Genomic DNA, 15,249 nt, shown 5'->3' with positions numbered 1-15,249 from the left:
ATGTAAAACCTTTGTTTCAGTTCATCTCCATTTTCCAATGTTGGGCAAATGTAAAAAATGTAATTAAAATCATTTTTTTTCAGTTTTGTTGAGATATATTCACACACCATACCAACCATACAAAGTATTCAATGAATGGCTTACAGTATCATCACATAGTTGTGATACATCCCCATGTTAAATTTTAGAACATTTTTATTACTGCAGAAAAGAAATAAAAATTAAAAAGAAAACCCAAATCTCCCCATACACCTTATCCCCCGACTATTGTTGACCCATAGTATTGGTGTGGTACGTTTGTTACTGTTGATGAAAGTATTAAAATATTACTGTTAACTCTAGCCCATAGTTTGCAGCTCTAGTCCAACAGAACTCTTTCTAATTCACTTTCTGAAAATCAAAAAGTAGTTTAGGGGAACTCCCCCTGCCCTCTTAGCTTTGGAGAGTTGGAGTTTGAGACCTGGGTTAGAAGCTACTGGTTCAAGGTTTCTTATTTAAGGTTAAAAGTTCAACTCAACAGAATACACCTTGGTATTAGGGACAGGCTGCCATGCATCTATCTTCTTCCATTCCTGTTGTCTTATAATGTAAACATCTGTACAAAGATTGCCCTAATATGATTCAAAGCCTCCATCTTGCTCCTTAATTTTTAATAAAAGCATTAGGTCCAGGGGAAAATGTATGGAAAAGTGTCTGGCTGCCTGCTTGGTGTACTGTGTTAAACAGAAAGTCCTGTGTAAGCATTTGGGAAAGATTCTGAACACTGTAGTCCTCTCTCTAATTTTAGCTGATCTGTGTTGGAATTGCTAATGGGAAAAGTAAGTACAGTATCCTATAAATACTACGGGTTCCTTTGGTAGTTGCTATTTTGGAGACTATCTGGGGCTGTCTCTTATAAAGTTAGCTGTCAAGGCTATCCTTTGCTTGAGGTCCAAGTGCTGGCTCACAGGCTAGAGTGCACACTCCTGAAGACAGATCTGACTTGTCATCAGGTTCTGTCTCTCCCTCCCATCTTGTGCAGGTTTAGGCCCATAGGGAACACTCTGTCGATGTCACTGACCTGCTCCCAAATAGGAAATATAGTTTCTTTGACTTCAGTTCCTCTTTTCTTATTTTGGCTTCTTGGTTTCCGTTCTTCAAGAAACTACCTTATTCAGGGCCTGATTTTTTAAAAACATTATTTAGATTTGCCAGTATAGACAGAAGTAGAGAGAATAGTGCAATGACTCTCGATGTAGCTGTCATGTAGCTTCAACAGTCACCGTTTTGCCAATCTAGTCTCATCAATCCCCTTATACTCAACTCTTCCCTTCCCCTCCTTTCCTTTCTTTCTTTTCCTTTGCTGGAGTATTTTAACACAAACTCCAGGCATCCTCCTTTTACACCTGTATTCAGTATGTATCTGTAACTATTAAAATCTTCTTTTTACTTTTAACATAAATATCATGCTAAAAGTTGTATAAAGTGTTAAAAGCACACCAACAAAATCAACAGCCATTCCTAGTATCACCTAATATCCAGTACACATTCACATTTTCCCTGCAGTATTAAAGATGTCTTTTTACAGTTGACTTGTTCAAATCATGACACGAAAATGTTCACACATCTCATTTGGTTATTGTGTGTCTTCGTGGTTTTAAGTCCCCCTACCTTTTCATTTTGCTAGTCATTGATTTGTTGAAAAAACAGGGTCATTTGCCCCAAGATTGCCTTAAAGATTCCTTTGTTAATTTTCTTGGGGTATGGTAGGAGCATATTGGAAGCAATATAGCTTTTATTTATTTTATTTTATTCATTTTATTTTAGAATATTTTTCTTATTCCCTTGTTTTGTTTGAATTTTTTTTTTAAATTTTGAGAAATAAAGTTAAAAAAAATTCCTTTTTGGAAGTATTGTTTAACTTGTATTTCTTATACACTGATAGCTAGATCTAGAGGTTTTATTAGATTCAGGTTCACCTTTTTTGGAGCCTGACTTTCTAATATCTAGAAAGTAAAGTAAGCGCAGTTATAGTTGAGTATGAGAATCAGTAAGACCTCCCCTCTGAAATCAGAGATAGAATGGTGGGTGGCATGGGTGTAGGCAGACAGGCCAGCTGATGATCAAGACATTCAGCATGGGGTAGCAGAGTTGGAGCAAAAATGCTCAAACCCAGCTGTGAAATCCGGGAGCTAGCCTGTGGCATGACGTGGGGAAGGAAAGATAGCATCTCTCTGGTTAGAGAGCTCTTACAGATAACTTCTAAATGATGAAGTTGTCAATCTATGGCTGGACTGTTGAACAATGGATTGAGAAAAGTCAGTTGAAGGAAAACAAAGAAATGAGATGGGCACAGAATGGGAAGGGGCATAGGATGGGAATGAATGAGACTGGGCTGTGTCAAAGCGCAGGGCTGAGTTTCTGGTGTTTGTCACCATGGTCTCTGTTGAAGCTTCTCCTGCCAGCTGTGTAACCAGATGGTGGCACAGAGCAGCATCCAGAGCTTCAGAATTTGCTGATGTGTTGAACTTGCCAAAGGAGCTGATTTCCATGGTGTATGCTGGGGACTGGCAACCACCCCAAACTTGAATCCAAGCTTGTAAGAAGTAAGACCATCAGCAGCAGGCAGTGAATGCCTACTTATGTGAATGCCTAAAAAAAAATGCACAAATGTGGAAAGGCTTATTCCAAGTGGTGCCTCCATACTGTTGAGAGTGGAGCAATAATTTCTGGACTGGCCTGAAATGTTGGTCCCAGAGGTATGTGGATTTGGAGAGGGCTTACCCAGAGTCTAAGACATAGTCTTCTCTTTTTGGCATCTGGTAGGATGGACTTAGGGACATTAGAGATGAGATCTAGGCACATGGGTGCCAGAAGCAGCATTAGGACACTATGCATAGAGAGGCTTTACTAGTTAAATGTTTCTGGGCCAGTTAACAACTCTGTGCTTCAATTTCCACATCTGTCAACTGGAGAAAATAATAATAATCACCTGATGGGGTTGTGTGAGTTAAGGAAGACATATTTTAAAAAGCTGTGCCTGGTGCCTGGTAAATATTTATTCAAATACCTCAAATAGTGTCTGACAGTTTATAGCACTCAATTAATATCTGTTGAATGAATGAGTGAATGAATAAATATTAGGTGTTATGCAAAGATCAGGTATTATTATTGCAGGATTCTGTTGGCTGATCCTATACTGATATACCTCAGCATTGTGAGTGAAGAAAGTTACAACTTGTACCTGGTATTTAGGAGGTGTATATACAGGTAGTAAAATAATTAAGTCAGGAGTAAATTGGTCCTCACCTGGCACTGGAAACACATCTGAAGCCCCGTGTGCGTTTAAGCTCATCATTCATGTACAGAGTCCAAGTCCTCAGCTACCCAAAAGCTGCCACTTTGGAAATTCTCTTCTAAAGGCTTCTAGCACTGTTTCGACTCCTCTGTAGTGGCCTTTAATATTTGTTAAAGATACCGTATTCTGTAGTTACTCTCCCCTGTTGTCTGTAAGCTCCGGGAGGGAAGATTCCCCAAAGGGCCTGCGGGAAGTAGGCAGTCAGTAATATTGGATGACTAGACCAGGATATATTTTCAGCAAGACAGGAAATTCACTTGTGTTTTGTTAGAAAATATTGCTTTGAACTTGCATGTTGGAGAGATTTTATATGTCGAGCAGCCCCTTGGCCACAGGGGATTAGTATAGGAGTTTTCTCAGAGTTTGCATCTGCCTGTGTGATTCTGTAAACCTGTCGTGGTCTCTAGACCATAGACACTGAACTTGGTGTCCGTGAGAATTCAAAGAGGTGTAAGGCATGCGAGGAGTAAACACAGTTAGGCTGCAGAGGTGAGCCACGAGCAGGCTGAAAGTTAAAGAAAGTGGAAGGCGGGTTCAGCTCTGTGTCAAATGCTGGCCCCGGTGACAAGCTCTCTGGACTTCAGAGGAGGAGAAACTGGAAGATGAGAGAATGGAGGTTTTGAGAAGTGGGTGCGCAGCAGCCACAGCATTTGCAGAGAGAACATGAATTACTTTTTTTTTGCTTGATTGACAAGGTGAGGTTTGTTTCACTGAGACCTGGTATGTGCTACAGGTCCCACTTCTCTGTTTTTTCTGCAAAGAGGCTGGACAGGATTCCATTCTGGGTCTCCAGTTTGTTAGCTGTGTGATAATTCAGTGGTTGAGAACACTTGAGTTGGAAGTCCTATCTGGCACTTCTCTGCCGGTCTCAGTTTCCTTAGCTATTTACAACATGGGGATGACAGCAGTGCCTGCCTCATAGGGTTATTGTTAGTGCTGATGAGAATCTGTGTCACCATCATCAGGGCTAACTTGGAGGGCACACTCAGGACAGTGTTAGCATATGCCCACCTCTGTGGAATTTTCCCACCCTGCTTCTTGAGGGCATCTTAGGTAGATCTCCTAGATTTCTAGTAATTTTCCACGGATTACTGGTATTAGAAAGCCCAGTCCACATCAGAGCCAGTTTAAAACTTTTCCCTCTACTATGCTCAGAATTCTCAGAAAACAGCAGGGCAGAAGGATCAGCACTGGCTTCCTCTGTTTTTTTGGCCTTGCCTCACCTCTGTGCCTCCTCCCACTCCCTCTGGCTCCTTCAGGGTCAAGGGTCAAGGGGATGGGAGATTAGAGAAATAGGTAGGGACCTTTTTACTTCATGATGTTTGTAATTCCCTCTTGGCTGTCACATGTCGTCTGTCATGGCCAGCCCTTTTTGGAGGGCATGTTAGAGTCACTCCTTGTCCCCTCAGGGACCTCCACAAGGACCTTTTCCTGATACACTCCTCACCCCAGCTCCTTCTCTGTTAGCAGATCCCTAGGGTATACTTGGCTGGCAGGCAGCCCACTATCTTATGCAGAGCCCTATCGAGGTGAGACTGGCTGCCTTCTGTGGTTGGTATTCCCTGAGCCCCTGGATAAGTTTATTCATCATTGTCCTGTCCAAGTTGTCCCTGTTGCCCACTTTTCTCACTCTGCCATCCTGGAAATTCTCTGGACTTCAGGGGAGGAGAGGAAGTTTAGAGATTTCAGAGAAGTTGCAGTCACCTCCTGCTTCTCCCAATGAGGGGCAAGCCCCTGCCAGCTCTTGGTGGCACATGTCAAGCCCTCTTTGGAACTCCTCACACCCTGCTCCAGAAACAGCCCAGAGCATGCTCACAAGCTTGAGCAGCTTTGTAGCATTTAGCTAGGGCATGCAATGTCATTTTCCTTTCTTGCAAGTACCCAATCTCTCTGAGGGGTTCTCTCATGTACCTTTATGGGGAGGAAAAGGGGATACTCCTGTGGCAAGTCCTGTGAGGATGGACCCCGTGCCTCCTTTTAGAAAGTGGGTGAAACCACCATTGTCCTTGGCTTTCAGTGAACAGGAAGAGTTCCATCCTGTCCTCATGGAAGGGTCATGGTGTGGTACCTGGTGCATACTAAACATCCAATGAATCTTGGCTGTGGTCATTATTTAGCTTTTTTGGGCTTTGAGTTTTTCTTCTGAAAAATGAGGCTGTGGAGCTCCCTGCTCTGCTTGCCACTTTGTCATGGGCTGGTGTGAGACTCCCCTGAGCTAATGTGTATGAAAGTGTTGTACACTGATTTTATTTTTATACTTTAGCCCCAACAGAATGGGATCTCTCCATGCATGTTTAAGGCCTTTGTAAGCAAGAGCCACCCAGAATTCTCCTCCAATAGACAGCAAGATGCACAGGAGTTTTTCTTGCACCTGGTGAATCTAGTTGAGGTGAGTACATCTTTCTTCAAAAATATTCAGAGGGGTTTTAAGAAATGTTCTCAGCCCCCGAGGCCAGTCTACTGTGGCTTGACCAGAATGCCCTGTCTCTCTCCTTGTGGGAGCTGGATCAGGATTGCCTGCTTTGGGAAGGCATTCCCTGCTCAGCCACTTGATACGATTGTGCCTCATGCCTTGTTTTCTAGGCACTGGGGGATCTCTTTGTTCTGCTTTTAATTTGTACATGTTATTGGAATGTTTGCCAGTTATTTTATCCATCATTTTTTTCTCTTTCCATGACAAAACTCTTCAAGGTTTCTCTGTGGTATTTGGTGTACTCTACTCAGATGACCACACTTTCTCACAGCAGAGTCAAATCACATTAAATGCTGTGGTTTTAAAAAGGCAAAGGTCTGAGTAAAGACTAACTTTTTATTTTTTTAGAAAGAACATTTTTCTATATTACAAAGGTTGATACATGTTCTTTATGGAAAATATAGAAAAGCACAGAGGGGAACATAAAAATTACCCATAATACCAACCCCTAAAAACTCCTGGTGTTAATGTTTTTGTTATTTGACCTTCCAGTGATTTTTGAAGTGCATGTATTAGTTTTGTAAATGCTGGTTTATAAGCAGTGTTTTCCACAACCTGTTGTGAACATTTCCTCATATGACTACCTATTCTAATACAGCATGATTTTTAAACTTGTATATAATTTACATTAATCCATTTATATAATTATATCATAAATGCCTTAATTTTTCCAGAGCAGTTCTTTATTTTTCTCCCCTTTCTCTTTTTCATTTGGCTCTTCCTGCCCCTTTCTTCTATTCCCATCTACGTCAGTCCTGCTCCCATCATTCCTAATGATTCATAATATTAATTCACATGATTAACTATAATTTATTTTGCCACTCTCTTATTTTTGGATTTTATATAAATTCCAGTGTTTTGCTATTAAATTTCTCTGGTGAACCAGCTTGCCCAGAGGAAATTTTTAGTAATGCTAGACCTTTATACAAGGTTTATATTTTATTTTATGCTAATTTTTATTCATGGATTAATATTTATAAATTTACTAACTTGCTATATTTCAACCTTCAGAGAAACCGCATTGGCTCAGAAAACCCAAGTGATGTTTTCCGGTTTTTGGTGGAAGAACGTATTCAGTGCTGTCAGACCCGAAAAGTCCGCTATACTGAGAGGGTGGATTATCTGATGCAGTTACCTGTGGCCATGGAGGCAGCAACCAACAAGGGTAAAAACTCCAAAGTGGGAAATAAGCAGTGTGCTTATTTATATGTGAAAAGTCAGAGATAACTGGTATTAGTTACTGAAAAGTTGTATCAGGTGTAGAGCCAGCCTTAACAGTGGTTTGTACGCCTTTTTTCATCTTTTGCTCAGTCCCCATGTGACTTCCTTTTGAGAAGGATCAATTGCTTCACAGGTTTGGTCCAGAGGATTTGGATGAAGTCTATTTAAATGCTTGTGCATTTGGCCAGCTGGTTGGTTTGGAGTCAGCTTAATTTGAGGGAAAATTATTTGCAATAATATATGTAGAAGATTCTTTAACATTATCATTCATATGTTTGTACTATAAAGTCTGAGGAAAATGATCAGAACTGAATGTTTTAATGCTAGATAGTCAAGCTGAGATCTCCTTTGATAAAAATAGTGCAACTTTGACACTGTTTTGACACTTCTCAAGGGACGTAATTTGTGGCAGTTTTCTTTGTAGGAGTGAGGCCCAGTGGGGGTCTCTGGATTTGGGAAGAGAGAAGGCAGGGATCCCACAGCCACATTGAGCTCTCAGGAGACGGCTTCTTCTCCTTCATTCAATCTAATCTGGTTCCTCCCAGGCAGAATAGAATTTCTTAGAATTAATGTGCTAGAAGGACAAATGGGCAAAATAGCTGCTAGAGTGGCTTGTCTCTTATGAACTGTTATTTTTTGTAAAGTTTGACAACTTCCTGAGTGGACTCCCCCCCCCCCCCCTTTTTTGTTAGTTTATTGTGCTAATTGGAAGGTAGTAATTGCGATGATTTTAAGATGAAACCATTTTTAAAAATTCTCTATCCATTATACAAGGTAGACTTGAGAGCTGGGTCTGGGTTTATCTCCTTTTTAGAAGTTGGCTTCATTGCTTATTCTGTCCTACCCCAGGGATACTGACTTACCTATTCTGCTCAGTTCTACAATCTTCTGTAATCCACTGTCTATATTTTTTGAATAGTAACCATTTTGTCAGAAAGGAGACTTATGGTAACTTTTTAGATACAAATACATTGTAAATTGATGTGGACTGGGGATTGAATCTTGAAAGCATATTCAGATGTGTTTAAGACAACATATGTAGGTATAATAAGTATAATTAAAACTGATAAGTCAGGAGTGATTTTTTATGGTAACACAAAAGGATTTCTCACAAAAGCCTTTTGAAAATCTATGTAAAAATTTGGTTTACAGAATACTTTCCTGGAGCAGATGTGCTGACTATTGGGAGGTTCTTGGTGCACTCACTTCTTTTTGTCTTTGTGTTTAAACATCTGAGTAAGGAGAGTGTAGGCAGGCCTTTTAGGTTTCTTACTGTGATATCGGTGTTGAGTGGCCTCAACAAGTAGTGGTATTGGCCGTGTTGTTTGGCATTGTGGGTATGTAATAGAGGGTATCTGCGGTCCCTGAAATCCATCCTCCTGCTTGGTCTCTGCAGCCTCCGTGACATCTAATGAGAGTTGCTGATAGAACTGAATGAGAAAATGCATAACGTTGGGTCTGATTCCAGTCAGGAGCTCAGTGGTAGTTCTTTTGTTCTTATGTTGTTTTTTTCTTTATCATTTTATTTTAGGACAGCTTGTTAATGGGAATGTTTTGGTTACTTTTTTTTTTTTTATGTGTGATCACTGGCAAAATATGATCTTGTATGATAATATGGCATGCTTTTTTGGCTTCTTCTGTGGGGCTGTGGTAGGAGTACTAACCAGGGATTTAAATCCAGCTTTGTCAATGATCGACTGTTTTGACCTAAGCCTCAGTTTCTTCAGTAAGATCATGACGTTTTGGGAAGAGGTGAGCCCTTGGGTCTCTTTGACTGTACAGTTATCTGCTGTGAAGGCTTTGTAGCTGGACGGTGGCATTTGGGTAATCCAAGGCTTGATCTATGGACTCATGATAGACCAGGGTAATGCACCACCATTTAGGGTGCTCATGTGTCTGAACCTCTCATGTGAGTTCATGGATCCCCCCTGTCAGTCTCGAAGGGTACCAGGCAGAATAAAAAACCAAAAAACTGTGAATGGCTTGATGCATAGTCTAAAGACAGCACCAAGAACAGCCTTTTAACAGGCTTAAGGGGATCTGTGAAGGGCAATGCGTGAGCAACCTGACTTAGCCCAGAAGCCTTCAAAGAAACTGTCCAAAGAGGATATTTTTCATTTTATGAAGATACAAGCTATTGCAAGATTGTTCATTTGCTCTTTTTACTCAGATGAACTGATCGCCTATGAATTAACGAGAAGGGAAGCAGAAGCAAACAGAAGACCCCTTCCTGAGTTGGTTCGTGCCAAGATACCATTTAGTGCCTGCCTTCAGGCCTTTTCTGAACCAGAAAATGTTGATGATTTCTGGAGCAGTGCCCTGCAAGCAAAGTCTGCGGGTGTGAAGTAAGCATCTACATGTGTGTGCACACGTATGTGTGCTTGTGTGTGCTTGTGTGGTAGCAGATGAGTGGGAAGGGGAGTTTGAGGGATGGGGACTGAGGTGGGATATCAAATGCATCTACTCATGTCTCTTTGTATGGCCAGACAGAATCGGGTTCAATATAACTCTAGTTGTCACACCTCACCTGGGTGAGACCTGTTCAATACAAAAGCTAGGCTTATTTATATTAAGTGGTAGGGATAGAATGCTATTTTTTTGATCCAAGTTTGTGGTTTATCCTCTATTAGGAGTTTGTCTTTTTTCTTTTTCTTTCTTTTTTTTCTTTTCTTCCTTTTTTTTGCCAAGAAGTGCAACCAAGAAACACTCCCCAAAATGCCAGGAATGATATTAATGAAGAAATTAGAAAAATACTTAGGTCAGGCCTCAATATTTAAAAGATCCATTTTGAGATCTTTTAACACCATAATTAAAGATTTAATTTACAACTTTGTTGACTGTGTTCCTTCTTGGAGAATAGGGTCTGGGGCCATCTCAAAGTGGGCATAAGAGCTCCTGAGCATTGTTCAAAGAAGCTGCTCAGGATTCAGTCAGGAGATGTCCTATTTCCATGGTGTTCTGCATGTGAAAAGGTTTTTTTTCTCTACTTGACGTCTTAATTGATTTGATTTAGTTGAGTCCTTGCCAACAAACTTCATTTATTTTCATTTATTAACTGGAAAAAGAGTACTAATAGTGGCATAAAATGAGGTGAGGTCTGAAAGTTGGGCTCTAGGAATTTCCCTACTTTTAGATCTTCTTTGGTCATTTTTCTTCTAGGCTAAGACTGAGCTGTGAGCTGACAGAAAGTGTAATTAGTGGAGGAAAGAAGGGGCTGGCTGTTATTATCACAAATTTAAGTAGCAGAACAGTGAAATCATTTATTCTCTGTGAAACCCATCCCTCAGGATTCCTCTTTCTTTCACGTTATAGACTTAATATGTTAAAAAAAGGAAAAATCCAATTTTTTTGAAAGCTAAATAAGTCATATTTTCTTAAAATAATAAAGAAAAGACTTCTTTAGGTATAGATGAGGATTAATAATGGTTCATTCAGTTACCAGTTTTCTAATGTTGGTTAAGTTTTCATCCTGGGACTGCTCTGTTGTGGTTTGCGTGTGTGTGTGTGTGTGTGTGTGTGTGTGTGTGCTAGCAGGAACAGCTGGTGAGTTGGCCTGGAAAACATGGCGATACACTTCATTGGGTCTTGGAGACATCTTTGGGCATTTAAAAGACTACATAGTACATTGGTGGTGGAGATCATGTCCCTAATCAGTGACAATGGGTTGCAGATTCCTGAAACAGTTATTTTTTTCACTTTGTGTTTTAATTCTGAATCTGTATGGGAGGTGGCAGCCTAGACGGCTCCCACTGTCAGGTGTAAGCTACAGAGTGTGAATATTCTTCATTTGCCTGTCCTGTGGCCACCCTTTTCTGTTCTTTGGAAAAGTGGCCTTTGCATCTTAGAAGTGTAGGCTATTACATGTTCCCTGGGCCTGCATCTCCCTGCTTGCACCTAGCTAGGAAGGAGCCTTGCCATCACTTGGAAAAGGCCCCAATTTAAAATAGACCTGGGAGGCATTAACTTTCCACAGACTGATTCTCTCACCCTTGGGCTTGTGGCCAGGAGATCCTGGATTCTTTCCTGTGTCCACTTCCAGAATATGTTCTATCTCGAGGCAAAGTTACCCATCTGATGTCCTTCTGCCTCTATAATGGAGCAAAGACACTTACTGACCTGACTTCTCCTCAAATGATGGAAAATACTTAGTTGTATGCAATGCTATCATAACTATCTGGAATCCCCAAGGAAGGGTTTCTGCTTTCTAGGGTCCTTAAAAGTAGACATTCAAAGGATTTTCTCCCCTCTTTCTCAGTCTCTTACACACACACATGCTCTTGCATAGGGAAAACTTGTTTTAGGTGCATGGAAAAAATTAACACGGCATACGTCACAGTTGTTAATGATTGCACACTGATTTTTTAAAGGAAAATAACAGTGTTAATGATAATAAAGCAACTATCATTTATTACATATTTATTATTGCCAGGTTATATGTTAAGCATATCTCATCAAATACATTATATCCTCTTGGTACTGTGAGGTAGTACCATTATATCCCATTTTACAGATGAGAAAATAAAGCCTTAAGGAGAAGTAATTAGCCAGTAAATGGAATATTTGGGATTCATTCAGTTCTTATTGAATTCAGAGTTTAAGCTCTTAATCCCTATGTGTATCTAGACCCCCGTATTCCTTATGCCTCCTTATATTGTTTCAAATATTAATTTTGGAGAAACCAATTCAGTTATCTACGAGATCTCCTTTTTCCCCCAGTTATTTCCTGCAATATAGAATGTAACTCAAACACAGTCTCCTTATTATCTTTAATTTGGGAACTTGAACTTTTCTTCCAGCAGACTCAGAAAAGCCTGAAATATTAGGAAGAGGCAAAAGGTGTCCTGAAGATCTTGGTAGATCTTGGACCAGACCTGGAGATCCTTCCCTTAAATTGTCCTGAACAAATAGTGGTTCTGAGTGAAAAAAACATGCCTGGAACGTTCACGCACCCTGCAGATAATGTTGCTCACGTTGTATATTCTAGGCAATGAATTGAACAAGGCCTCAGTCCTGTCTTCAAACACCTCACGGTTTAGAGGTTGATAGGGATTGGCCTTTCCTTGGCCTTTCTCATGTGCAAAGAGTGAAGGATGGTGTGGAGTTACAGGGCACAGATTGATGGGCATTGTTTGAATCCCTGGCCTAGAGCTTTACTGGTGTGTGACCTGCCAAAGGGACCTCCCTCTGCTCAGCCCTGGTTTCCTTATCTATAAACTGGAGATAATAGTTGCACTGTCTTTAAAGAGGTGAAGTGAGGAGTGAGATAAGTTATATATGCCACCGTTATTATTACTTTTATTTTTATCTTTATTTTTCCTTTTCTAACCCTAGGATTATACAAATTTCAGTGTGGTTGATTAATTATCATATTTTTGACATATTTAATGGAAAGGGTAGAATTATATATATTTTAGTTGTCAGGTTTTTAAAACAGGCATACCTCATTTTATTGTGCTTTGCTTTATTGTACTTTGCTTTATTGTGCTTTGCAGATACTGCATTTTTTGTAATTGAAGGTTTGTGGCATCCTTGCATTGAGCCAGTCTATTGGTGCCATTTTTCCAACAATGTGTGCTCACTTCATGTCTCTGTGTCACATTTTGGTGATTCTCGCAGTATTTCGAACTTTTTCATTATTATTATATCTGTTATGTGATCTATTATTCTTAGCTTTTTGATATTACCATTGTATTTGTTTTGGGATGCCTCAAGCCACGCCTATATAAGATGGTGAACTTAATTGAAAAAGGAGTGTGTTTTGACTGTTCCACTGATAGCAGACCATTCCCCATCTTTCATCCTCTTCTTGGGCCTCCCTATTCCCTGAGACACAACAAGATTGTGGCCAATTAATAACCCTGCATTGGCTTCTAAGTGTTCAAGGGAAAGGAAGATTCGCACATCTCTTCCTTTAAATCAAAAGCTAGAAATGATTGAGCTTAGTGAGGAAGGCATTGCAAAAACTGAGATAGGCAGAAAGCTAGGCCTCTGTGCCAGTCAGCCAAGTTGTGAATGCAAAGGAGAAGCTCTTGAAGGAAATTAGAAGTTCTACTCAAAAAAAAAGAGAAAAAAAAGACTGCTACTCCAGTGAACACATGAATGATTAGAAAGTGAAACTGCTTTATTGTTGATATGGAGAAAGTTTTAGTGGTCTGGATAGAAGATCAAAACAGCCGCAACATTCCCTAAAGCCAAAGCCTTTTCCAGAGCAAGGCCCTAACTCTCTTCAATTCTATGAAGTCTGAGAGAGGTGAGGAAGCTGCAGAAGAAAAGTTTGAATTTAGGAGAGGTTTAAGGAAAGAAGCCATCTCCATAACATAAAAGTGCAAGGTGAGGCATCAAGTGCTGTAGAGGCTGTAGCAAGTTATCCAGAAGACCTAGCTAAGATAATTGGTGAAGGTGGTTACACTAAACAACAGATTTTCGATGTAGACAAAAACAGCTTTCTCTTAGAAGAAGATGCCATCTAGGACTTTGAAAGCTAGAGAGGAGAAGCCTGGTGTCAAAGCTTCAAAGGACAGGCTGACTCTCTTGTTAGGGGCAAATCCAAGTAGTGACTTTAAGTTGAAGCCAATGTTTATTTACCATTCTGAAAATCCTATAGCCCTTAAGAATGATGCTAAATTTACTCTGCCTGTGCTCTGGAAATGGAACAACAAAGCCTGGATGACAGCACATCTGTTTACAGTATAGTTTACTGAATATTTTAAGCCCGCTGTTGAGACCCACTATACGGAAAAAAAAAAGATTCCTTTCCAAATATTACTGCTCACTGACAAGAGCTCTGATGGAGATGTACAATGAGATTAATGTTGTGTTCATGCCTGCTGACACAACATCCATTCTGCAGCCCATGGATCAAGGAGTCATTTTGATTTTCAAGTCTTGTTGAAGAAATATATTTCATACGTCTATAGCTGCCATAGATAGTGATTCCTCTGATGGATCTGGACAAAGTAAATTGAAAACTGTCTGGAAAAGTTTTATCATTCCAGATGCCATTAAGAACATTGGTGATTCATGGGAGGAGGTCAAAATATCAATTGACAGGAGTTTGGAAGGAGTTTATTCCAACTGTCATGAATGACTTTGAGGGGTTCAAGACTTCAGTGGAGGAAGTAACTGCAGATGTGGTAGAAATAGCCAGAGAACTAGGATTAGAAGTGGAGCCTGAAGATGTGTCTGAATTGCTGCAAACTCATGTTAGAACTTTAATGGATGAGGAGTTGCTCCTATGGATGAGCAAAGAAAGTGGTTTCTTGAGATGCCATCCATACATGGTGAAGAAGCAGTGAACATTTGTTGAAATGACAACAAAGGAATTAGAATGTTACATAAACTTAGTTGATAAAGCAGTGGCAGGGTTTGAGAGGATTGAGTCCAATTTTGAAAGAAATTCTCCTGTGGGTTAAAATGCTATCAAATAGCATCTCATGCTACTGAAAAATTTTTGGTGAAGAGTCAATCAATGCAGCCAAACTTCATTGTTGTCTTATTTTAAGAAATTTCCAGAGCCGCCCCAACTTTCAGCAACCAATACCCTGATCAGTCAGTAGTCATCAACATCAAGGCAAGACCCTCCACCAGCAAAAAGATTATGACTTGCTGAAGGCTCAGGTGATAGTTGGCATTTTTTAGCAATATTTTTTGATAAAGGTATGTACATTGATTTTTTTAGACATAATGCTATTGTACACTTAATAAACTACAGTATAGTGTAAATACAAATTTTATATGCACTGGGAAAGCAAAAATTCTTGTGACTCTCTTTATTGTGTTACTTGCTTTATTTTGGTGGTCAGGAACCAAATCCATAATATCTGTGAGGTATGCCTGTATAATAGTCAGTTTTTCAGGAAGACAGACAATGTATTAATTTTTTTCTTAATAAGGTCTTCATAGTATTTTTGTCTTGATTTTAATTAGTGAATAATTGACATTTTTAAAATAATGATAATAGGTTGTCAATAATTTTGTCAGGCACTATTCTAAGCACTTCATGTGTCTAACTCCTACTTAATTCTCATAACAACTCTTTGACATAGCTGGTCTCATCCTCATTTTATAGAGGAAGAAATTGAAACACAGTTACATTTTGCCATGTGCCCAGGGTCATATAACTAATAAGGGGTAGAGGTGGGATTTGAACCCAGGCAGCTAGACTCCGAAAGTCCACCCCCTTTACCACTATGCTAAATTGTCATTGATTTGTATGTTT

General features: G+C 39.9%; 1 protein-coding gene across 1 annotated transcript in view; it reads left to right on the top strand.

The window, feature by feature from the left end:
• USP13 (ubiquitin specific peptidase 13) overlaps positions 1–15,249 on the top strand; it is a 143,019-nt gene that overhangs the window by 87,598 nt on the left and 40,172 nt on the right. Inside the window, exons 11-13 of the mRNA XM_037840050.1 lie at positions 5,601–5,726; positions 6,822–6,975; positions 9,202–9,376. Of these exons, the coding sequence (XP_037695978.1) occupies positions 5,601–5,726; positions 6,822–6,975; positions 9,202–9,376 (455 nt within the window). The remainder of the gene's footprint in view (positions 1–5,600; positions 5,727–6,821; positions 6,976–9,201; positions 9,377–15,249) is intronic.

This window comes from Choloepus didactylus, chromosome 1, assembly GCF_015220235.1.
Source record: "Choloepus didactylus isolate mChoDid1 chromosome 1, mChoDid1.pri, whole genome shotgun sequence".
Lineage (NCBI taxonomy): Eukaryota > Metazoa > Chordata > Mammalia > Pilosa > Megalonychidae > Choloepus > Choloepus didactylus.
Note: the sequence above shows the minus strand (reverse complement) of the source record. Positions and strands in the feature narration are given on the sequence as shown.